This window comes from Pisolithus orientalis, assembly GCF_024613125.1.
Source record: "Pisolithus orientalis strain OTSU chromosome Unknown F5J12scaffold_21, whole genome shotgun sequence".
NCBI lineage: Eukaryota > Fungi > Basidiomycota > Agaricomycetes > Boletales > Pisolithaceae > Pisolithus > Pisolithus orientalis.
In genome coordinates, this window is record NW_026260802.1 from 647,000 (window position 1) to 668,492 (window position 21,493).

The 21,493-nt window shown below is 48.7% G+C and overlaps 7 protein-coding genes across 7 annotated transcripts; 2 read left to right on the plus strand and 5 right to left on the minus strand.

Annotated features, from left to right (window-relative positions):
* Nucleotides 1–7,259: 7,259 nt before the first annotated feature.
* On the minus strand, nucleotides 7,260–8,902 carry F5J12DRAFT_841363 (Rcb2.42). Its single transcript, XM_051746130.1, has 5 exons — nucleotides 8,598–8,902; nucleotides 8,368–8,547; nucleotides 8,176–8,313; nucleotides 7,673–8,120; nucleotides 7,260–7,625 (listed from the first exon to the last, which is right to left on the minus strand). The coding sequence occupies exons 1-5, from the start codon at nucleotides 8,794–8,796 to the stop codon at nucleotides 7,376–7,378; spliced, it is 1,215 nt and encodes a 404-aa protein (XP_051598686.1). The 5' UTR covers nucleotides 8,797–8,902; the 3' UTR covers nucleotides 7,260–7,375.
* Nucleotides 8,903–11,246: 2,344 nt separating this feature from the next.
* F5J12DRAFT_722998 (uncharacterized protein) lies at nucleotides 11,247–12,129 on the minus strand (the record flags this gene model as incomplete). Its single annotated transcript, XM_051741419.1, has 4 exons — nucleotides 11,247–11,341; nucleotides 11,377–11,481; nucleotides 11,540–11,785; nucleotides 11,847–12,129. 4 exons carry the CDS (start codon nucleotides 12,127–12,129, stop codon nucleotides 11,247–11,249), a joined length of 729 nt encoding a protein of 242 aa, XP_051598687.1.
* Nucleotides 12,130–12,371: 242 nt separating this feature from the next.
* Nucleotides 12,372–13,368, minus strand: F5J12DRAFT_894249 (uncharacterized protein; the record flags this gene model as incomplete). Its single annotated transcript, XM_051747726.1, has 3 exons — nucleotides 12,372–12,887; nucleotides 12,940–13,044; nucleotides 13,093–13,368. The coding sequence occupies 3 exons, from the start codon at nucleotides 13,366–13,368 to the stop codon at nucleotides 12,372–12,374; spliced, it is 897 nt and encodes a 298-aa protein (XP_051598688.1).
* Nucleotides 13,369–13,404: 36 nt separating this feature from the next.
* On the minus strand, nucleotides 13,405–14,337 carry F5J12DRAFT_217562 (uncharacterized protein). The gene has a single exon (XM_051738457.1). The coding sequence runs from the start codon at nucleotides 13,974–13,976 to the stop codon at nucleotides 13,500–13,502; it is 477 nt and encodes a 158-aa protein (XP_051598689.1). The 5' UTR covers nucleotides 13,977–14,337; the 3' UTR covers nucleotides 13,405–13,499.
* On the minus strand, nucleotides 14,293–14,761 carry F5J12DRAFT_217584 (uncharacterized protein). Its single transcript, XM_051738458.1, has 2 exons — nucleotides 14,396–14,761; nucleotides 14,293–14,297 (listed from the first exon to the last, which is right to left on the minus strand). Exon 1 carries the CDS (start codon nucleotides 14,639–14,641, stop codon nucleotides 14,453–14,455), a length of 189 nt encoding a protein of 62 aa, XP_051598690.1. The 5' UTR covers nucleotides 14,642–14,761; the 3' UTR covers nucleotides 14,293–14,297; nucleotides 14,396–14,452.
* A 100-nt stretch (nucleotides 14,762–14,861) lies between these two features.
* On the plus strand, nucleotides 14,862–19,361 carry F5J12DRAFT_744330 (RNA dependent RNA polymerase-domain-containing protein). The gene is made up of 16 exons (XM_051742061.1): nucleotides 14,862–14,995; nucleotides 15,056–15,166; nucleotides 15,221–15,304; nucleotides 15,363–15,499; nucleotides 15,553–15,640; nucleotides 15,692–16,680; nucleotides 16,728–16,922; nucleotides 16,997–17,169; nucleotides 17,216–17,625; nucleotides 17,679–17,768; nucleotides 17,819–17,902; nucleotides 17,950–17,995; nucleotides 18,047–18,203; nucleotides 18,258–18,291; nucleotides 18,347–18,357; nucleotides 18,406–19,361. Exons 1-16 carry the CDS (start codon nucleotides 14,905–14,907, stop codon nucleotides 19,180–19,182), a joined length of 3,477 nt encoding a protein of 1,158 aa, XP_051598691.1. The 5' UTR covers nucleotides 14,862–14,904; the 3' UTR covers nucleotides 19,183–19,361.
* Nucleotides 19,362–19,932: 571 nt separating this feature from the next.
* F5J12DRAFT_783940 (uncharacterized protein) lies at nucleotides 19,933–20,802 on the plus strand (the record flags this gene model as incomplete). Its single annotated transcript, XM_051742950.1, has 3 exons — nucleotides 19,933–20,019; nucleotides 20,053–20,130; nucleotides 20,437–20,802. 3 exons carry the CDS (start codon nucleotides 19,933–19,935, stop codon nucleotides 20,800–20,802), a joined length of 531 nt encoding a protein of 176 aa, XP_051598692.1.
* Between the last annotated feature and the right edge of the window lie 691 nt (nucleotides 20,803–21,493).

A 21,493-nucleotide genomic window follows, 5' to 3' on the forward strand; every position in this document is an offset into this window, starting at 1 on the left:
ACATAGCGGCCACAATGGCTGCAGACTCTACTGTGGACTCCACGGACACCGCAAGGGCAATCACTACTATCCTGCACTACTCCTCCCGAACAACTACAACATGGAAGGTAGTGATCACCCCGACTGCAGTCTGTACGACATCCAACAACCTGCAACATCTGAATACTTCAAAAATCTCTGTGACTTGGTCGCCACCTGCAATCCAACACACTACAAGAAACTATGCATGGAAACTGGGATTACCAAGCCCTCGATCCTTCTCGGTCTCAATCCTTCCTGCACACTGGGCATCCCAGACTGCCTTACCCCTGATATCATGCATCTCGCAGGACTACTCTCAGATCTACATCTATCGTTGTGGCACAGTACCATCGACTGTACACCCCTGGACCATGTCTCCCGATGGCCATGGGCCATCCTCAAGACCTCCGAAGCCTGGGAGACACATGGTGCGCTTGTCTCGTCTGCCGCACAGCACCTTCCCAGGTCATTTGATCAGAAGCCATGCAACCCTGCTGAGAAGATCTCTTCTGGATACAAGACATGGGAGTTTCAGCTGTATATGTTCTGTCTTGCACCCGCACTACTTTATGGAGTCCTGGGGGAACTGTATTGGCGCAATTACTGTAAGTTGGTTCACGGATTTCAACTCATATGCCAGAACAACATCACCTGGTCCGAACTTCATGATTCCCATCTTCTGCTTATGAAGTGGCCACTTGATTTTGAAGAACTCTACTGTCAGTGCTCTCCCTCTCGACTCCACTTCATTAGACCATGCGTACACCAAGTTGCCCACTTGACACAGCAGACGGTCAAGAAAGGACCTCCTAGTTGCTATGTGCAGTGGGCCATGGAGCGAACAATTGGCAACTTAGGTCAAGAAATCCGACAGCCATCAAATCTGTATGCCAATTTGTCTTGTGAGGGAGTCCAGCACTGTCAAGTCAACACGCTGAAGGCAATGGTACCTAGCCTGTGCCCTGACAAGCCATCCTTTCCATCGACAGCTGTCGAGCTAGATGACGGATATGTCTTGCTCCGCAAACGTGATCCACGTCTGATCTCTCCAAAAGGGCTTGCAGCAAGGGCGATCTTGCATTACTTAGGATGCACATCTGACATCAAAATACATTGTTGGGCCCGCCTGTGTCTACCCAATGGACAGATCGCCCGAACAGCATGGAGAGAGCTACGACGACCACCAGAGCAAATACGTCTGGCTCGCTTTGTGAAGGTAAGTATCCACTCATTTAAATGATCATATGCCCTAATTATATCTCATAGTTCTTACTCGAAGGAAGTACATATGTTGCTGAGGTCCAGTACTTCACTCACCTTGGAGTTCAAAACGAAGATCCCAGCTGCACATCTTGTTGGTTTTGGAAGAACATTGCCATCGTTAGAATGTTCTCGCCCCCCGATGCAAACCTTTTCTCACTCTCGTATCAGACAGTCTTCGCATGCCGCCCTCTAGATGAGGATGTGCATGTCATTGAAGTCAAATCGATCACAGGTGTTGTCGGGATGGTGCCACATAACTTTCGAGGATTAGGCCATTGCTTTTTTATGGTAGAGCGACCCGGGCTTGACATCACTACATATGGTGTTCCATATAAGGGGGAGGGCACGCAGGAGGATATGGCTGACGATAATGATGACAACGAGACAGGTTCCATCAATTAGTACTTAGTGTTTTTAGCTGCTGTTACAGTCCTTATAGTCCTCATCGAAATGGATGGCTTCTTGTTCACTTCTCGCATGCCGTATCACTTCAGAATCCATAAGAAATTGACTAACTATCGTTACAACACTTCCTCTAGTTCACTCTTCCAACGGTGTATCATATCAAAATTCTTATCTTTTCCCTCCCGGTCATACCACTTCGAATCCTCCTCTCGTGAGACATACTTCCAATAAATTGAGCCAGGAGGAGGTGGGCTCGGAGTGGCGAAGATACTTTTGCAAATGGGCGTAGGTTTCTTGATCGTAATCGTGTCGGTGGCTGGACATGCCATCGAGATGTCTTCTGTTGGTGGTGGGGTTTGGGTGTGCACTGGCACATCCGACTTGGACTTGGTTGTCGAACCTGGAGAAGGGTGCTGCACTGTGGTTGGGATGGTGGGGACAGCTGGCCGAGGGGTGGAGATACACTCCAAGCCTCGACAAAGGGCTAGCTTATGATTAGATAGAGATAGTCTTCCATGTACCTACCTGGATCAGACTCTGGCTCTGTTGTCAAGCCAGGAGATGGATGCTGTATTATAGTTGGCCAGGGGGTGGAGACATGCTCCAAACCTTGTGGAAGTACACTATGGCTGGTTAGAGATAGCAATCCATGTACCTACATACCTGGATCAGACTCTGGCTCTGTCGTCGAGCCAGGAGATGGGTGCTGTGTTATGGGGTGTGGTGCCTCTTCCACTTGGCAGGTCAATCTTGCGTGTACAGGTGGGGGGTGCTCGAACCTAGAGTAGAATGCCTACAAATCAATTGAAGACACAATATCCAAGCATACTCACAGTGCATCCGTCCAGTCCGTATCGGAGGGGGTTCCTGGGAGCCTGTATGGAAGAAAATGACATTTAAGTTGTGCATATTGATTGGGGTGGGTCTGCCAATATTCCGGGTCGAGAAGCTGATCATTGGAGGCAGTTAAATGGGGGCTCGTGCTGCTCTCAGTGATGGAATCACTGAGAATGGTGTTGTCGAGGTCGATATCGGATGGGATATCGAAGAAATGCTGGACAGCCACAGGTAAGTCCATCATGAAGTTTATACTTAGCCAGACTTATTTGCATGAAGTCAGTGGTAGCACGGTGTAGTATGGAGGTCACGAGTTTGTGGGAAATGTCTCAAGCTGGGCAAACACCAACTGATCATTATCTCCATCTCCCTCCTTCTCGACAAAGGATGGACCCACTTGCCAGATCGCAGTCTGGCTTTCTGAGCAGGACTCCATCGAGTCTTTTAGATACCCCTGACATCTCTACACAGATTGGGATGAGTCGCCAACAGAACCAGTTCAACACACTCAACGAATTGCAGTCGTTCTTGCACAATAACTTCTTTTCTCATCCATCTCAGGTGTGTTCAATCGTAAAACATCTTTCATTTGGCCCAATTGATCGCTTGATTTATGTGGGGTGCATATATGCGCCATGTAGCACCAACAGAACCCCGTTTTCATGTGCGCACACATGATACATGGTGCAATGTATGAGACCGAGATAAATGACTTACAGAACCAGTTGACCAAGGTTACCGCTGAGCATGACACAATAAAGTAAGTAACAGATGTACCACTATCGTTGTTTGACTTGTTTCTTTTCAGGGCAGCATTTCATACCCTCGCATCTGTGCTGAAATTGCCAGATGACATGGACCCGCTGACGTTCTCACTCACGGACATCGACTCACAAACAAAAGTGAGCAAGGATAAAGGCAACCTCAGGGAAAAATACCTGATGATCTGCTTCTGGTCAAGGTCCGACTACAAGGCTTTCGCGCTATCACTGGAAGCTCAAGGCATCGACCGCAGGAAAGCCCCATGGCTAGAACTAGAGAACGGCGACCCTGTTACAGCAAAGACGCTCAAGGCCATCCATGCAAGTGCTCGCAGTATTTGGGCCGAGCTCGTTCAACGACAGATTGCGCCACTGACATGGACCCGAATAAGTTCATCTGCAAAGGCTCTTGTGTCCAAGTATATGCTCAAGGAACATCCCCTTCTCGGCCTCAATGAGGATGGCTTCAAGCTGGAGATGCTCTGCATCAATGACTATTCAGGGTGGCACAAGAACCACTTCACACCAAGCAGTGAACTCAAGGGCACATCATCAATGAAAAGTGAACCAAAAGAAGAACCTAAGGAGGAGTCAAATGATACAATATCACCGCTCGCTACAAAAGGTAATAAGCGCAAGAGCGACCCCGCCCATTCCATGAATGTGCATGCGAAGCAGCCAAAAGGTGTGTTACTTTGTCCGATTTGTGCAGTTTGGGCTGATCACAACAATCCAAGGATGCAATATTACTACAGAATTATCAGCGGAAGAGACGCAGAGCCTAATTCTGAAACCTAGCAACGCAGACATAGGTAGGGTGAACGCAAGCATAGATGGGGTGAACGGCAGTATTTATTCAGTGCTAACTTCACTGAAGCAACAGTCGACGATAATAGCGAGTCAGTGCGACCTCAGCCAGATCCTGTTTTTTCCCAGCTGTGGGATGAACTTGCAATGACACCTGTTGTTCCCATGGACGACAGCCTATTGCTCCAACCATGCCGAAGTCCCCCCAATATTCCCCATGGTGTTTATTTACCAATGCCCCACCGTAGCCATTCGTGGTCCCGATCAAATTCCATCACACGTGGTGAGGCATCCAAGGCTGCTGGTCCATCCAGCCTGTCTCGCCATAACTCAAACAAAGAGAACGAGTTCCCACTCCAGAATCCTCTGTAAGTGTTTTTCATCACACAGATTGTGAACTGATACCATTTTCAACTCAGTATGAATGTATTTGGTCTGAATGGAGTCGCAAAGAAGGTGCCACTTGCACCTTCTCAGTCAAAGACGAACATGAACATGGAGTCGTTGACATTGACCACCTCAGTAAAAGGGGAAAAGAAAACTAAGATGCAACCTGGTGCAGCAAAAAATGCGAGGTATGTCCAGTATCTATCTCATTACAATACTAACTATACATTTTCTAGAAACCTCTGTGCACTTAGGTGGCACAAACTGGGATGGATTGACAGCAGAGACACGAGAGAAGTATCGCCTTGAGGCTGAGCACCTTCAGAAGGACAGAACGTGGACAAAACCATCTGACCCAGCTGCCTGCAACAGTACAATATTTTAGACAATGCAGGTGCTTCTCACTTTCATTCGTGCTTGGCTTAATGTTGTCACAGGTGTCTCTCAATTGTCGCCTGCACCCTCCGTTGCACTGTTTCACTGTACCTGCCATTCGCAAGTTCTCGACTGCCAACTCGATGCCTTGTTCACACTGCTGCCCTGCTGTGGCTGCCGTTTTATCACCCACTCTCCTCCATTGTTCCGTTTCACTGTACCTTCCATCCCAGGTTTCTCGACTGCCAACTTGATGGCTCGCTTGCACTCCTGCTCTGTTCTGGCTGCCATTTTATTACCCGCAGGTATTGGGGCGCGTGTACCATGTATAATATGGGCACATAGTGTTAATTGTATTATTGGACTGCACCTGATGGGACCGGAATGGAATTTGTTGCATTCTGACCCAATATGTGTGAATCTGGTGAGACCGGAACGAGAGAACCCTAATCCAATCCAGACAGACATGCACTGCTGTCATCATATTTATGCTACAGACAGAGAGGTAGCTACTATCTGCTGAGATCTGTCAGGATCGGATCATGAGTACCAAAATCCTACATCACCCAATGTCGGCCTGCCTCACCATGCAATATATGCATTGATTCCAGTTCGCACCTGATCAAAACAGATATTTTGCTTACCAATCGACCCTGTCAGATCTCGCCCGACTAGAGCCGCCCTCATCCTGGTAAGTTTTGACTGGGGGTCATGCCCCTTTCTCGCTGTGTCGGCATCACCACCCATGCTCTAAACACACCCTGTCTGCTGTCCTCACCTCGACTCCATCCCCCCGTTATATGCAAATGAATCTTCGACAACATGCTATTATTCCTCAGAGCTTTTAGAGGCCATTTTCTAAGTTTCCTCACTTTTGATGAAACACCGATCAGAGAGAAGATCCCTTCAGATAATGAGTGCATGCACAGCAATGTCAGTATCAGGTACTCACATGTTGTTGTTGAACACGAACAAATAGCCATCCAGAAAGGCAGGATATGTGCCACATACATACCCACCCAGTAACCACATGACATCAATGACCCCCAAGCACTTGAGGATGTCAGTGGGCTTCACAACATCGTGACAGAGATCAGATGTTTGAAGCCATAGACAGCCACTGTCAGTCAAATTGCAGGGCATACACCTGCAACTGTAAGGCAAATGATGATACTCTTTGCAGCTGCCAAACTCAAAACCACATGTGCTGTATTTCTGCAGGGCCACCATGGTTTTGAAGCTGATTGAGCTGTAATAAATGGGATGTGGGTTGATCAGCACATGGTGATGGAACATCAGGTTGGGATATTTGCAAAAGATGCTGTCAGCACTGATGAAATTCATCACTGCTGTGCTGTGGAATTGAAACAGCGGGGAGATAGCAGTTGATGTCTTGGAGACAATGACATCAATGTAATGAGTGCCATTGGCATATGTGAGAGTACTGCACCAGGCTCAAATGAAAAGGTGGTTAACTCATGGACAAAGATCAATTGATGGTGGCAGTGAATTGAAGGCATGTGCCCATGTATGGATGCGTGCCTAGACTGTCCCCATTCATTTGTTCGAACTCCAAGCGAAAGGGTTTACACACAGACAAAGAATTCACTGCCACCATTGATTGGTCTTTGTCTGCATGTAAACCCTTTCACTTGGAGTTCGAACAAATGAATGGGGACAGTCTAGGCACACAACTGTACATGGGCACATGCCTTCAATTCACTGCCACCATCAATTGATCTTTGTCCATGAGTTATCCACCTTTTCATTTGAGCTCATTACAATTGTACATAAATGCAAGTACAATATGTCTCCAGCAAGTGAGCCCATGCTATCATCACCTTGTTTACAAGGTCTCTGCAGCCCGAAATTCATACATGTTTTTTTGGTCACTTGCAAATATCAAGTTTTGTGCCTCAGCTCTGTACTCTGCACCTCCACACCTCCACATTACCACTGTGAGGGTGCATTATGAGGTAGACTACTGAGTGCATGCATAATTGCGGGTAAACAAGGTACCTGCCATGCAAAACAGCCTTATTCTAGTGATTGGACTGTACCAAATGTATTGTCACACATTTGCAGCTACATTCGAAACCTGTAATATTGTGGGTTGCCCACCACGACTTTGCTCAGGGTCCGCTGGTGGAGTGTGATCACACAAAGGACCTGTTGGCATCAGAAACATGATAGAGGACAATCTCATCGATGTCAGTGGCCATGATATGGCGCGACTACTGTGGGTCGGGGGTCAATAACCTGACAGGGTATCCCACATTCAAGAGGGAGTAAGTATTAGATGCGTAGTCCCGATGACTGCAAGCGGTCGGGGGCACTGAAATGTAATAGGGAGTATCTCGAGTGTGAAGAACTTCCCTACCGAGGCTGGAAGAGGACTCAAAGCTCTATTGCGAGGGTACATGATAGTGATACACGGTACACGGGTATGCGAACTGAGGAAACTAAAAAGAACGGTAGTGGTAGGATACAAATCTGACATGCATACATCTACACGAACTTCAAACAAATGTGTGTTGATCATCATCATGCCCCCCAGGAAACGAAGAATGAAACGACGGCGCCAGAGTTGAGGAATGAATACTGTCGGTGAGGGAGTCAGGCGATAGCACCGCGGCGTCCTTCCCAACGGAATCCCGGTCGTACACGGTGCTCCCTCTCTCAGAAGAACTCGTAGAGGAGCGCCGGTTGCGCTGGAATTGCATTCGTAACTTCTGTGGAGTTGCTAGAGACTGGCAACTACTTCCTCCTCTTGAGTTTATGTCAGTAGCAGTAGAGACTGGAATGATAACCCATACCGTGGGAGAGACAAGTTCTTGCTCTTGCCCAACTGTTCTACAGGAATACGGCGAAACACGGCACGACGAACCCAGGAGAAACACTCGCGATACTCGTTCATGGCGTCATGCCCGAAGGAAAAGAAGACAAAGAAAATTATGGCGGACGCTGGTAATGCCCACCACAAAATGTATGTCCAAGTTAGTGTTGAGGAGGGAATAAGGACGGTGGGGAAGTAGGCAATTTGCGAGAATCCCGTATGAACGTTATCCCAACTGATCCATCGTCGCAGACCATTTTGACATGAGAACCACACGTTGAAGGAGGTTATTAATAAACTCCAAAACATCTGGACGACGGCCATGCTCATTAGCCGAAAGTAGCGCGAGGTAGTCAATCCAGAATTGGAGTTCTGTAAATGCTTCGCAAACATAAGTCGTCGTCGAAAAAAGTGCCGAACGGCGACAACTACGAAAAATGTCAGTATCAATCTCTCTAAGGGACCTTGTACGATATGACGCACATGCAAACCCCAAGGTTGCAAGAGCGGCCGTCATAGGTGGCACCCAGATCAAGAAGATAGCGGGAATGGACACGTAAACCGTCGGGCGGCAACCGAAGTCTTCGATGATATCAAACCGGTGGCCTTGAACAACATAGTCTATCGTATGAATGAGTAATGATGGCTAGCGCTATGATAAGCAAAACGACTCACGAAGGGCCATGTAGATGATGGGTATCAGCCAACAAAGCGTAGCGTCGAAAATCATGCGCCGAATTTTATCCGAATGGGAAGTGCTAACTTGGCGGACTGACGCAATGCGTTCTAGATGGATACAAATACATAGACAACACGCTGGTAGTGCCATGTTGGTGCCGACCTGCAGCTTGGTTGCTGGGAGACCGTAAGAAATGACAGTGAAGACATCGGTGGACTGAACCTACTTATATCGCACCATACTGGCGCAGAATCTGCAACATTCCCGGCCCATATTATGGCGTCAATGGCATATATAATATTTGAAACAAATAGCCACACTATGGTGGAAAGCATCGCAACATTACGAGCACGCCAATGCCAAGGAAGAGGAATTAGAACTATGCCCGCAGCGATGAAGGCACCGACAAGAAGTTCAGCACGCATGACAATATGAAGAGAGAAAACGATGCACGTTAGACTTCAGTAGGGATCGTTTATAGAGTTGCACGGAATCCATTGTTGCATTTGCTTGCTTTCTGCGAGCCTACTAGGTGAACAAAGGGAGACTTCAGAATTCAAGCTCCGCGAGGCCAGTCACGTGGCCCAGTCAACCTAGTTTTGCCAGACAATAAGTGCCACTGGGCCATGCTATTTGTCCTGGAGGCCTAAACAATGCTGGCGGAAAACGTATAAAACCGCGAAAATATGGACGTGGGCTGAGCATCTGTATCCTCCTCGCTTATCTCGCTCTATCAGCTTTGCTGCGAGTTTTATCAATTTCACATGGACACCTTCACCGCCCTCCCTGATTTCACCTGTGATGCTGAGGATCAAATAGTGGACGCCCCCATACCTGTTGACGAAGAATACTTCGGAGGGTGGGGGCAGGGTGGATTCTGCATTGTCGCCTGAGTAATTCTTGTTTCTAGGCCGATTAACAATATTTTCACCCTAAACTATTCCAGGTGCCCATGCTTGCTGATAGTATTTAATACCAACTGGCCTTGCTGCAGTACCGACCCCAGTTGTACGGTTTTTCCTCAACTCCCTCCGCGCAATTACCGACGTCACTCCTAGCTGTCGTGTCGAATTATCCTTTGGCCTCTTTCGACCTTCTATTGTCATTATTGATTATTTATACAAACCTCGCGCCGATCATTTGTATTGCAGAATTCAAGCGCCCTTGCGAGCATAGTTATTTTATATCGTCATCGTATGTATTACTGGCTAGCGATCACCTATGTATACTACATGTTCGTGAGACATACTCGTATTCATTTGGCATTGCTAGCTGTCGGGATATCATATTGTTCCTCTGGTGGGCTTGAATTCACCATCTATCATTAGAGTAGGAAAGGGCAATCACCATTACCAAATCCTACATGAACTGCTTCACGCCAGGAGGAGAACCGGAGCTCCAAACTGAAAATTCGCGGATGGCAAAAAAAACGTGGTGAATTTTCAAGTTCTACAATCAATTGTCCCCGATAATCGTCATCTCCCCGTGCTGATCAAGTCGATGTCCAGATTGCAAAACATAGCTCTCCGCGTCCCACAGCACAGTTTTCGCATCTATAGCTGTGTCGGATCTCAGGGCAATAATTTACCTGCAAGTTTCTTGTCATCGAGGAATTCAAAACTCCGCTTGTACTTCTAACTCCGACATCCACCTGCATTACGTAACAAAGGATGTACTTTCGCCACTATGTAAGTACGATCCCGTCTCATCATGATCTCCAGACAATGGAGCATCAAACTGGCGAACAATGGGGCGATCTGCGAGCTTTAAACTCCGTCCGGGTTATAAAGCAGATCATGGCGAGTCAAGTATATATTATAGCATATCTCAGCTTTCTACTGTCTACGGCGTTCGCTAAATCATTCTCCTGCGCGCTATCTTCCTTTCCGTCGCTCCGATGGACTCGTTTACCAGCCTACCACTTTTTATCGTCGAAGAGCCTCCACTTCCCCGATCCACAGAACCCTCCTCAATACCGACTAATCAGGAGTACAACCACAGCTCAATTACCGGCTTCTTTTGCGTCATTGCATAATCTTCCAAACAGTATTGCACTAGAGTGCGCATGAGGTGTGCAGTTTTCCGGATACACTAGCACACGTCCCACATACTGACAACCATCTAACTAGCATTCCTGTTGGGATCTTCCCCGGCCATTTATTTATTGATTAATTAATTGTTTCCGTCGTTTCTACCGATGGCTTCGTTCGTTCTGGAATCCGCAGGCAACTGTGACGAGTAACGAGTTGCAGAATTTTCATCTTTGTTGTACAGGCATACTGACTGGTTACGCACCATCTTCTTTAAATACTTGCGTATTGGTAGTGTCGTGACACGATACGGATACATTACTTAGCTTGTTTGTGCTGGAATTTATTGTTGGCCGAGGCTGGACAACCTTGGCTGGTCGAGATAATAGCTGGATGTCAACTCAAATATTCGTGGCCCCAAACAGCACTGACCACGGTTGCAGATATGGGTAAATCTTTGTAGTCCCCTGATACTCTTGCAGTGATCATGGTAAATGTCAACAAGTCTTACTTGGCTCAACCAATAACTGCGGCACTTCTTCTGGTTCTGCTGATCCATGATCAGAGTATTCAATGACTTCAGAGGTAATCGTTATCCCTTCTGAGCCTTTGCTTTCCAAAGATACGACATTGTTTATTGTGAAAGGCTGGGAGAAAATTTATCCAAACGCTCTTGCGAACGAACTCAGTAGCAGTCATTTCGTACTCTCCACAAAGACAAAACTGGCAGCTGATCCCATTGCAACAAGCGACGTGAGAATCGTGGACATAGAACGGATATGGGCGACGATGTAGGCAACTTGGAGGGACTTCAGTAAAATCATGGGTTTACTCGTAGCGTGATGCTAGCCAAGTAGTTCATCCAAAAAATCTTGCATTTCCTCTTTCGGTGCCTTCGGTGCTCGTTCGGTTGGGAGGGGTGGGGCAACAATAGTATTGTCTGTGCAAGGAATAGAGGACGAACTCGTTTCAAACTCCAAAGAATGTCAGTCATAGCCGACCTACCATTCTTGCGCGGCTCGAAGGACACGGGCTTTTCTCGCAACTTACCAGACTTTGCCCGGAATCTTTCCTTGAGATCTAGTCAAGGACATCGCCTGTAAATTTAACAGACGCAGACTACGAGTGAAGACCAGACCTCTGGCAGCATCTGCAGCATCTTTCTCTCGCTGCAATTTCTCTAACTGGTCATCCCATGCAATTGTATGAACATTTCCCTTCTTGGACCGTGTACGTGTCTGCGTTCCCAATCTTATGTGATCAAAATCGTGGTCAACGTCGTCGTCATCGGGCAGAGTGGTAGAGGATGTCGCTGTATCCTCTGATATTTTTTGCTTCTCCAGAAAGGCAGACAGATCCACCTCTGGCTCTCTGATCTCCTCCCCTTCCAAAGAAGATAAGCATCAGCTAAACGCTGGACTCCAAGCACGATTGTCCATCCCTACCGTCTGATCCAAGTTCCGGTTCGGGTTCGACATACCGATCTGCATTGGATGCAAGCTGCCTCTTCCCATACCTGCGACGTTGTTCCTCCGCTTCTTCAGGGTCCAGCTCTACTTCCTCTTCGCCCTCTAGTACGAGGCGCTTCGAGAACTCCGCTGGGCGCCCGTATCCGCGGCCGCGACCCCTGGCACGGAGATATTTGCCTAACCCACCACGAGACTTACCCCTTCCACGTCCTCGACCACGCGATGGGCCATCGGTCGGAGACGGTTGTCCGTCTACCATGGATCGCGAGAGTTGGGTGTGGGTACTGAGATCATAGCCAGCAGGAGATGACCCGTGGCAACACGTGACACCAACGGTTTGGCAAATTCGATTTACTATTGACCTTATCTGATGATCTGGTTACACCGGCGTACTTCGGGTATACTGATACATTTACTACTACAATCCCACAAAAATAGATCCCAATAAAGAGTGAGTAGAGTGAAATAGTGTGTACCCAATGATGTCGCTCCAAAGTCCCGTCAGTGTGATCGCAGAAGCCCACCAGTGAAGACACGATACAAAAAGAAGACAAATATACACGTGTAAATGATGACCCCAATACACAGAATGGCAACGGCGTTTTCGATCTCGTCTACGATGCACTGCTGCAAGCGTTGAAACCGAGATCGGGGTGAGGAAATGACAAGCTGCAGGGAAGACGGTGGTACACATGTTAGTGGTTGGGGCATTTCAGGAGCGAAGTTACGACTGGGCCATGGTAGTAACGCGGGATGTTCGAACGTGATTGTTTGGGGACCCATCGTCTCCGCCCTTTGTTTGTCCAGATACTTGGTAAGGCAGTAATGTCCATACCCTTGCTCATCAAATTCGACGGCGCCAGACTCCGTTTCGTAGAAAAAGGATGAGCGAGAGTCTTTTGGGCGAAGACGTTGGACAAGCTGACGGTCAAAGTCGCACATGCAGTCCTCATAGATTGACTGTGAATCACCGTCACTTGCGTCGTCAGACGTGGGAGTTGATAGTTCGCTGAACCTCTACACATGAAACGTTACTTGACGTGATAGTAATAGAGAACTTTGCACTTACGCGCACAAGACACGGTCGTTCTGGTGACTTGGTTGGCGACCCTTTGGGCGGCGTTATGCGTGATTTCCGAAAGAAGATGGCTGGTTCGTCGTCAAAGCGGACCGTCTGTTTGGAGCGATTAAAAAATAGCTAATAGAGGCGAAGTCGTCTCACCTTACGGCGGGCTAGATCAGATGATGATTCCCCACCATCGTCGACAAGAGTATCCGTCTCGCACGAACTTGAGGTGAGCGCTTCCGTCAGTGTCGTGACGGAACCCTTACGTCGAAGACGGAACGAATCACGGTTCCAGGCAGGGCGGAGCAGGAAGACAAGAAATCTCTTGGCCTCTCTGCTTATTTTCGCACACTTGAGTTGCGGTACAAGTTGAAAGCGGGACACAATCCGCCGACAAGGGGGGCCGACGGCGGGTAGAGCGCGGGTGAGCATAAGGTAAAGAATCCTAGTCGGAGGATTGAGTCGCCAACAACAGGAGCAAGGGATGTGCGAGTCAATAACCAACCTCAAGGAATTGATGTAAAGGGCAAAAGGTCGGCGCCGCTCGATCGATGCAACAAATATTAAGAAGATGCAGCAGGTTCCTTCCAGAGGAGTGCGACGGTGAAGATACACAGATCTGCTAGTGGAGAGTTTGCAATCCGGGAGGAACATATGTCTTCGTATTTATCTATTATCATCCTGCGGAAGCTTTGACAAGCCAAAGCGTCGTCTGTGTTGTCCATGAACTTGCATTGTCCTCGTCCACCGTGGTTGTCGCTCTGGTCACAGGCGGCATTTTGCGACATCAGGGACGGCGAATTAAACCTACCTGATAAGGATGACTTCTGGGTGGACGGCGGATGCAGATGCGGAGAATGCCCTAGAATGCCTTGTCCACGTTGAGGATCATATGGCAAGATAGTCAATTGTTCACCAGGTGGCATGCACCGCAGTCTCGGATGCTTTACCGAAATGCCACCCTCTGGGAGGGAATGGCAGGGAACTGAGGGAGGTGGATGCGCCACTTTCGCACCAAACTTGCCAGGATTCATTGGCATGTACCTGTTCGATGACGCCAGAGAATGGTCGATATTCGATTATCACGTATAATGAACGCAACAACTATTTCACGAATGGGGGAAATCCAACTGGGCTGCATTCATAGCGCACACATGAGCTGGCTGCCGGTGTCTGCCATTCGCGTTTCCGGACGACGGCGGCTGCCGCAAAGACTGTGTTAGGTCAGCAATTCCAGTTCACGAACACCCACCGTGACAACAATATTAGGCTCCCAGACCCAGAAGCGGCCTAGGCCAGTCAAGTTAATATCAACCATGCCCTAATGTAACGGTGTTTGTACTTGTAGTGTCCAGGAGTGTCTGGGAGGGCATTTGGTATTAATATACTCCAGCCACTAGGGAATTGTCCTCAGCAAGCAGGCAGGTGACAGCGTGATCGCTCGGCTCAGGTCACTTACACAAGTCAATGGAATGAACGGAGGACGGCGGCGTGTCAAAATGACTGGATCTTTGACCTACAGAGGGGATCGCCAGTTCTCAAATCTAGAACCGCCACCCATGTTACTCGAAATCGATGCTATTCGTAATTGGCCGGGCATCGTGTTCCTCCGCTCGATACTGTCAAGATAATTTAGTTTGAATCGCTCAATGGCTCCGAAATCTGAGGGCTTCCAAACATAACTCCCTGAACCACCTCCTGACATAGTCGGAATGCTCGCTCGGGATGGTGACGATGCAATTGACGACGTTGAGGTAGAAGGAGAGGGCGGCCCCACATAGAGCCGTCCACGCTGGTAGGTCGTTTCTCGGGCCTTTTAACTTTGTATGCAACCCTCAACCCATGTGCAGTCAGATAATGGGCAATAATTAGTAACGCAAGCCCTAAAGTCACCAAGAATAGAATGGTTCTTAAAGAACATGCGCTCTCCTCCTTCGCTGTTATCGCTCTCATCTTCGACTCGATACCATGAAGTTTCACATCTCGAATGTGCATGCCCCCACTACAAAGTACACTGTGATGAATGCAATAGAATATCAAGTGCTACCTAGATGTCCTGGTCTGTTCCTGCTCGGCGGAAAACAATTCCTACCTAACTTTGAGATGACCCCCAATCCAGACGATCACGGCAATGTGACGAACGATGGTGCTGGTGCATCCGTCCTTCCGACCGCGATCGATGGTAAACCCCTCGAATGGTACAACCAAGACGATATCACTAATCCCGTCGGTGAGTTTCATTCAAGTGGGATACCTGTGGATGTAGGCTTAGAAATGAGACTAGAAGAGATCCCTTTCGTCGACCCGGAAATCCAGAAGAAGATCAATGCGTCTCTGGATGGTTTCGTCCTTCGCAAGTTCCAAATTGGTTAGCGGCCCGTTCTTTCTTAAGGTTTTGAAGTAGGGTTTAATCGCACACGATCTAGGTACTTTCTACCGCCCAGATAATACAGGACCCTGGGATCGTCCTCCGGACTTTTCTATAGAATGGGAGATGGACGTTGTGCAGCAAAGCATGCCGCGGATCAAATTTGAGAGCTATTACAAGCTGATGCGAATCGAGGTATTGGATTAATAATGCGACCTATCCTTGGTATTGTTCTTACATCATTGCAGATAGAGGACCCCTTGACGCGCTACAGTATCGTGATGAAATACCACAATATAGCCGAAATATCAATGCCTTGCGACACCCGTGAACCCTGTCAGTTATTTCCCCTACACTGGATTGGTAACTGACTATCGACTATAATAGATATTTGCTTTCATTTGTTGACACCTCCCGTGTTTCAGAAGGAGGAAATGCATCTCCCCCAGACTGGAAATTATAACAAGAACTATCTCCGGCGTGTAGGCGAATTGTGCGCTAGCCACGGCGCCATTGCTCCTTATGCCCATCATATTCGCATCGTTCTACCTGACGACCATTGCGAGCGTGACGTCCTCGACAGGTTTTACGACTCATGTGTTGTGGCCGGCATCGATCCTCTAATCCGACGTGTTTCGATAAATGCAAGGAACGAAGAGTTCTTCAACGGTGCCAATCTCAACTGCGTAGACGGGTGGTTCGAAGTGTTTCACGACAACTGGCGAGTTGCTTTCCAGATTGAGGCGCTTTTGCGCAATGGTATCGCCCATACACGTGACGTGCTAAAACTTATGCCCCGCATCGACTGGCTCGTCAGCCACCACGAAAGTGTTGCAGGTGAACTGATGCGTTACTTCACAGAGGCTGCAGCTCGTCGATCTGCGGTGCAACCCCTGCAGAAGTGTTTCGAAGCAATTCTGCAGAGGCAGCTCCGTCACCGACGATTAACTGCTCCAGTCGGACGTTTTTTCTGTCATCGTGTGACATTCACACCAACTCGACTTCTATTAGAAGGACCGAATGTCACTCAGTCCAACAGGGTCACACGGGAATTTAAAGGTTACGAAGACTACTTCCTTCGAGTCTCTTTCCGTGACGAAGACCGTCAACAATTCAAGTGTGCTCGAGACGCCAACAGTGAGAATTTTGTGCGGGAGCGGATAGGAAAATTATTGAAGGAGGGATTTGAGCTTGCGGGAAGACATTTCAAATTTTTGGCATATTCCTCCTCTGCTCTCAGGACTCACGCGTTTTGGTTCATGAGCCGCTTTTGGCACCCCGACAAAGGATGGGTGACAGCAGAGCGCATACGCGGTGGTCTCGGAAACTTTGAAGCAGTCATTTATTCTCCGTCGAAGTATGGTGCACGTATCGGGGTGAGTTAGGGATGCAGAACTTGATGCTGTTGCTGACAACTATCCAGCAAGCCTTCACTGCAACTGACCCTTCTGTCGAACTTCACAAGTCCCAGTGGAGCGAAATGTCCGACATTCAACAGAACGGCATCGTGTTCACAGATGGGATTGGAACAATATCTCAAGAATTGGCCGCTTTGATATGGCAAGCTTTGTGCGAAAATTATTCGGATGGTGGGGCAAATGCTGTTCAGCCTACTGCGGTATGTCACAGAAAAGAGTCTATTCGTCGTTCAGAGGCTCACTGTATTCCCTTGACCGGAACACCAATTTATAGTACCAGATTCGTTTTCTTGGCTATAAAGGAATGGTGGTTGTGGATCCCTTCCTAGAAGGGATACATATGCGTCTGCGGAAATCAATGAGAAAATTCGATGTCCAGGGAAAAGACTACGCAGAAATAGAGATCGCCTCTGCATTCACAGAACCAAAGCCGGTCCACTTGAATAGGTAAACCAAATATTTTTGGTACGTTTTGACACTCACCAATGGATAGGCCACTTGTCATGGTACTTGAGGATCGCGGTGTCCCCATACAAGCTTTCCTGGAACTTCAAGAGAAAGTAGTGTCGAACACACATGGAGCTGATGGATCGATGCTAATGTTTACCAACTTGCTGAAGAGGTATAACCTTGGCGAGGATTTCTGGGTTCCAGATATTCTCAGAAGGCTGAAGACTTTAGGGTTCGAACTGAATCCAGATCATGCGCAAAAGCAGCTGGATAGCCCCTTTCTTGTTCGTCTTCGTTCTGCCGCAATCAACCATGTTGTGCGTGGCATCAAGTATCGCGCCCGCATTCCTATTCCGGAAAGCTACATGCTTCCTGGCGTTGCAGATGAAGGACCAGCGTTTGTCGCTGTGGGATACAATAACATATACTGCCTTCCAGAGGGAAAGATTTTTGGTAAGCTAACGAGTGCACTTCCAACACCACCACCGATAGAATGTCGTCACCAGCGTGTATACAAAATCCCGGCGACAAGGAACCTACGTGGATCAGCGGCGCGTGCCTCGTCTATAGGAGCCCGGTCGTACACCCAGGCGACGGTAAGCACTTCTGCCAAATCTATGACATGTACATTTAAGCTGTTCCACAGTGCAGCGTGTGGAAGCCATCGGAAAACCTCCCAAAAACTGCCTATTTGCCAAGCTTAAAAATGTCGTGGTCTTCCCTGCACAAGGTGCTGAGCGGGACATACCTTCTTTTGCCATACTAATTACCTTGCAGGGACTCGGTCATTACCGAACTCACTGGCAGGCGGCGATCTGGACGGGTAAGCTCATTAGGGAGCCGTTATGCAGAGACCCACCGATTTTTTTCGCAGTGATATGTATGAAGTGGTACAGTACGAGCCATTTCTGGATCTAAAACCTCATGAACCGGCTACATACCCTCCTGCGAAACCACGTACACTCGACAGGCCAAGCACCGTAGATGACGTCTGCGATTTCATTGTCGAGTATATTAACTCTGATGCCGTGGTATGGATTTCTACCAAGCTGTCTGTCTGTCGCTTTGCTGATCCTAATCCTCAGGGCCTAGTCTCCGACAAACATATAACAATAGCAGGCAAGTAATATTTCAGCCATCTTGCTAAGCCTCACTTCGTTAACGTGACTATTAGATGAGTCGAAAGTAAGCCTACACAATGTTGCCTTGAAGTAGTGTTTAAGAGCTGTCAAGGATGGAACTTTGGATCCCACCTGCCTCAAACTTGCGGAGCTACACAGTCAGGCTGTCGACTATGCCAAGAACGGTCGCAAAGTCAGCGTTGATGACTTGCCAAGGACGCCATATCCCTTGCCGGACTGGCATGAATCGGAACAGCCCGACCAACCTAAGAATCTCAAAGCAAGTTATTACGAATCTTCTAGGGCTTTGGGGTACATGTACCGCAACATCAAGCTCGAAAAACTACCCGATGACAGATGCCGCCACATGCAGTCCTGTTGGAACGATGCTATATCAAATGTGCTCCAACCACTCGTGCAACGCAAACTGTCGGACTATAGGGCTTCTACAGACCAATCCTGGGTAAAGATAGTAGACTCGGTGTACGCCATATATCGGGAAGAGCTCATATACATATCCACCACACACTCGCTTTCCAAGACCGCGCTGACTGAAGAAGAGCTGGTACTTGGAACAATTATGGCCTGCTCAGGCTCTAGCGAAGGATACAAGAAAGAACCACTACGTGCGATGAATGAGAGTTTGTCGTTCCTCCTTCGTGTTACGAGGGAAGGCCTTGTTGGGGAGTTACACAAAGGCCCGGTGGAAAAACTACGTGGGCAACTGGCACGCGCATGGGAGTCTTGGAATGCGTGGATCTATACCCCGCACTTCCAGAGGGTTTCCAGCGAGTCTGGCTCCGAGCAATTCGGATCGCACAGCTTCGGTTTGATAGTGCTCGGGCTTGTTCTGGATTGTTTGGCGAGGATGGGCGGCTTACCTCTATGACAGATTTACATTGAACACTCAGTGTATGAACGACGACGATCGAGCTTTGTACTGTATTCCCTCATCTTGCTGTTGTAGTACCACTCACAGCTTGTTACTGAATCATTGTACGAAAATCCCGCCATCGGATTATATCCCATTTTCTGCTGTTACTAATCTCATCTTCGACTTGATGGTACGGCAGACCCAGGCAACCAGGTGCGACGTGAAAAAGCAATAGTAAACTGTCCCTGAATAACGGTGAGCAGCGTTGCACTAGAACATGGCCGGCGCCGCCGGCAGGCACCTTGTTTACCACGCCGGAGCGCTGCCCTCGCAGCACGCACCACCGTCGAAAGAGATGTACAACCAATTGATTCATGTACCCATAGCACGGCCCACACGCATGATGACATAGTACACATACTTTACACGCTCACGACAGCTGTCAACCTCACGCCTATGCAGTCCCTTCACTTCCGAGGAATTGACGTCCGAGCAGCTCACGTCTATGCTGGATCAGCAACCAGCCCACAGCGGACAAGTAGCAGAGACTCACGAATCGCCCTCGATCAGAAAACACTGACCACGGACAAAGGGATACATGCTTCTGCATACACCCCCCAAAAGTCAGATCATGTCAATGAAACCCAAGCTCTCGAAAACCTCTGCAGCCGAAAGTGACATGCCACGCATTTTGCTGATATTAACCCACAGCCCATGGCGGTCAGTAATCGAGCGAGGCATCGATCTACAAAGTCCAGACTCCCCATGGATATTGCGGCAAGCTACCAAAAGAAATTCACGCGCCGCATACTTTTCGAGGGCGCACATTGTGTCGAAGCCGAACAACTTGAAGTATCAAGGCCCAGCATTCACCATCGACATTAGGGAATCCGCGCTTCCGACCCTGAGATATCCGCAAATCCATCCAAAGGTACCCTCATCCACCAAAAACCGAACAGTACCGTGAGTTCTGCAGCGACGACGACAGAAAGGGTACCATTTGGAAGCTCTCGAATAGTAGCATCAGGCTCCAGAAAAGCGAGAGATCCAGTCAAGAAATGGGCGAGACACTCGAAGAGTCGTCCTAAAGTGTCTCTAACGATAAAACGGAGAGCATCTCCGCAACGGCAGCAGCGAGCGCAATGTATGATACACCATCAGAAAGCCATCGATGAGTAGTACAAAGTCCCTGAAAAGCGAAAGGTCCGGCGGTGAAAGGGGCAAGTTATCGCGCATACAACATTGTTGACTGAAAAGGGAAAACTGCAGACTAATGACGGATGCTCAGAACGCGGCAAAACTGCTAGTGACGATGGAGGGGAACGTAACGAATACGCCGAAAAAGAAACAGAGGGAATCTGTGCATGCGGGCCCGAGATATTCACAAGGTTGTCAGAAAGTGCCTCTAACCACGAAAACAGGCGTATCTCGACAACGGCCGCACGGAACTTGACAAAAGAGGCATCCCCAGAAAGGGCTATGCAAGGGGGATGGACTGCCGGAAACGCGAGAGGAACGGCGCTCGGATGCGCAAGATATGACGAGAGAACCTCAAGAGCGGGGAGGAGAGCGGTTCGCACGGCAATGGCAGGGACGATCAACACAAAACTCCGGGAGGTGATAGAGAACTCCTAGACGAACATGGAGAAGAAGGAACTACGCCAACTGGGCTACCCGATCTTGGGTTATTCGCAGAACTGTCTTGAAGCCCTCCAAACATGAAAACGGGAATATCTCCTGAACGGCTGGGTGCATGCAAACGGGCTTGGTACCGAAAGAGAGCTGTTGTCGACTAGTGTGAGCCTGCCAAAAGTGAGAGGCACAGCGCGAAAACGAGCGAAACACGCGAAACGGTACCCTAGGGGGGGAGAGAAGATGCCCTCGATCGACGAGGACCGAGGCGATCGACGCAGACCTCTAGAACACAGCAGGGGGCTCCTAGGCGATTACGTTGAAAGAGGAACCGCCACGATCGGGACACCCGATCCCGACTTATGCGTGAAATTGCAACCCTGCCCTCCAAGCAAGAGAACGGTCATATCTTCACAACGGCTAAGGGGAACTGGACAAACGAAGCATCCCTGGAAAGGGATCAGCGAGGGGGACCCGTGACCGGAAAAACGAGAGAAACGGCGCAGAATCGCGCGAGATACACCAGAAGACTTCGTGCGCACAAAATGTGGAATAACTCCGGAACCGCTGAGCGTGCCAAGACGTTCTTGTGATCTTTAGAAGCTCTCTCCGAGTAGTATCAGCCTGCGGAAAAGCGAGAGGGGCGGCGGAGGAACGAGCGAGATACAACCAAAAGACCTCACATGCACAAAAT

Coding starts and splice junctions, on each gene's coding strand:
- F5J12DRAFT_841363 (XM_051746130.1), bottom strand. CDS start 8,796: ATGCGTGCTGAACTTCTTGTCGGTGCCTTCATCGCTGCGGGCATAGTT. Junction 8,548..8,597: donor GCCAGTATGGTGCGATATAA/GTAGGTTCAGTC, acceptor ACGGTCTCCCAG/CAACCAAGCTGCAGGTCGGC. Junction 7,626..7,672: donor AAGAACTTGTCTCTCCCACG/GTATGGGTTATC, acceptor CATAAACTCAAG/AGGAGGAAGTAGTTGCCAGT.
- F5J12DRAFT_744330 (XM_051742061.1), top strand. CDS start 14,905: ATGAAGTTTCACATCTCGAATGTGCATGCCCCCACTACAAAGTACACT. Junction 15,167..15,220: donor CGATATCACTAATCCCGTCG/GTGAGTTTCATT, acceptor AAATGAGACTAG/AAGAGATCCCTTTCGTCGAC. Junction 17,996..18,046: donor GCAGGCGGCGATCTGGACGG/GTAAGCTCATTA, acceptor TTTTTTTCGCAG/TGATATGTATGAAGTGGTAC.
- F5J12DRAFT_217562 (XM_051738457.1), bottom strand. CDS start 13,976: ATGCCAATGAATCCTGGCAAGTTTGGTGCGAAAGTGGCGCATCCACCT.
- F5J12DRAFT_217584 (XM_051738458.1), bottom strand. CDS start 14,641: ATGTCAGGAGGTGGTTCAGGGAGTTATGTTTGGAAGCCCTCAGATTTC.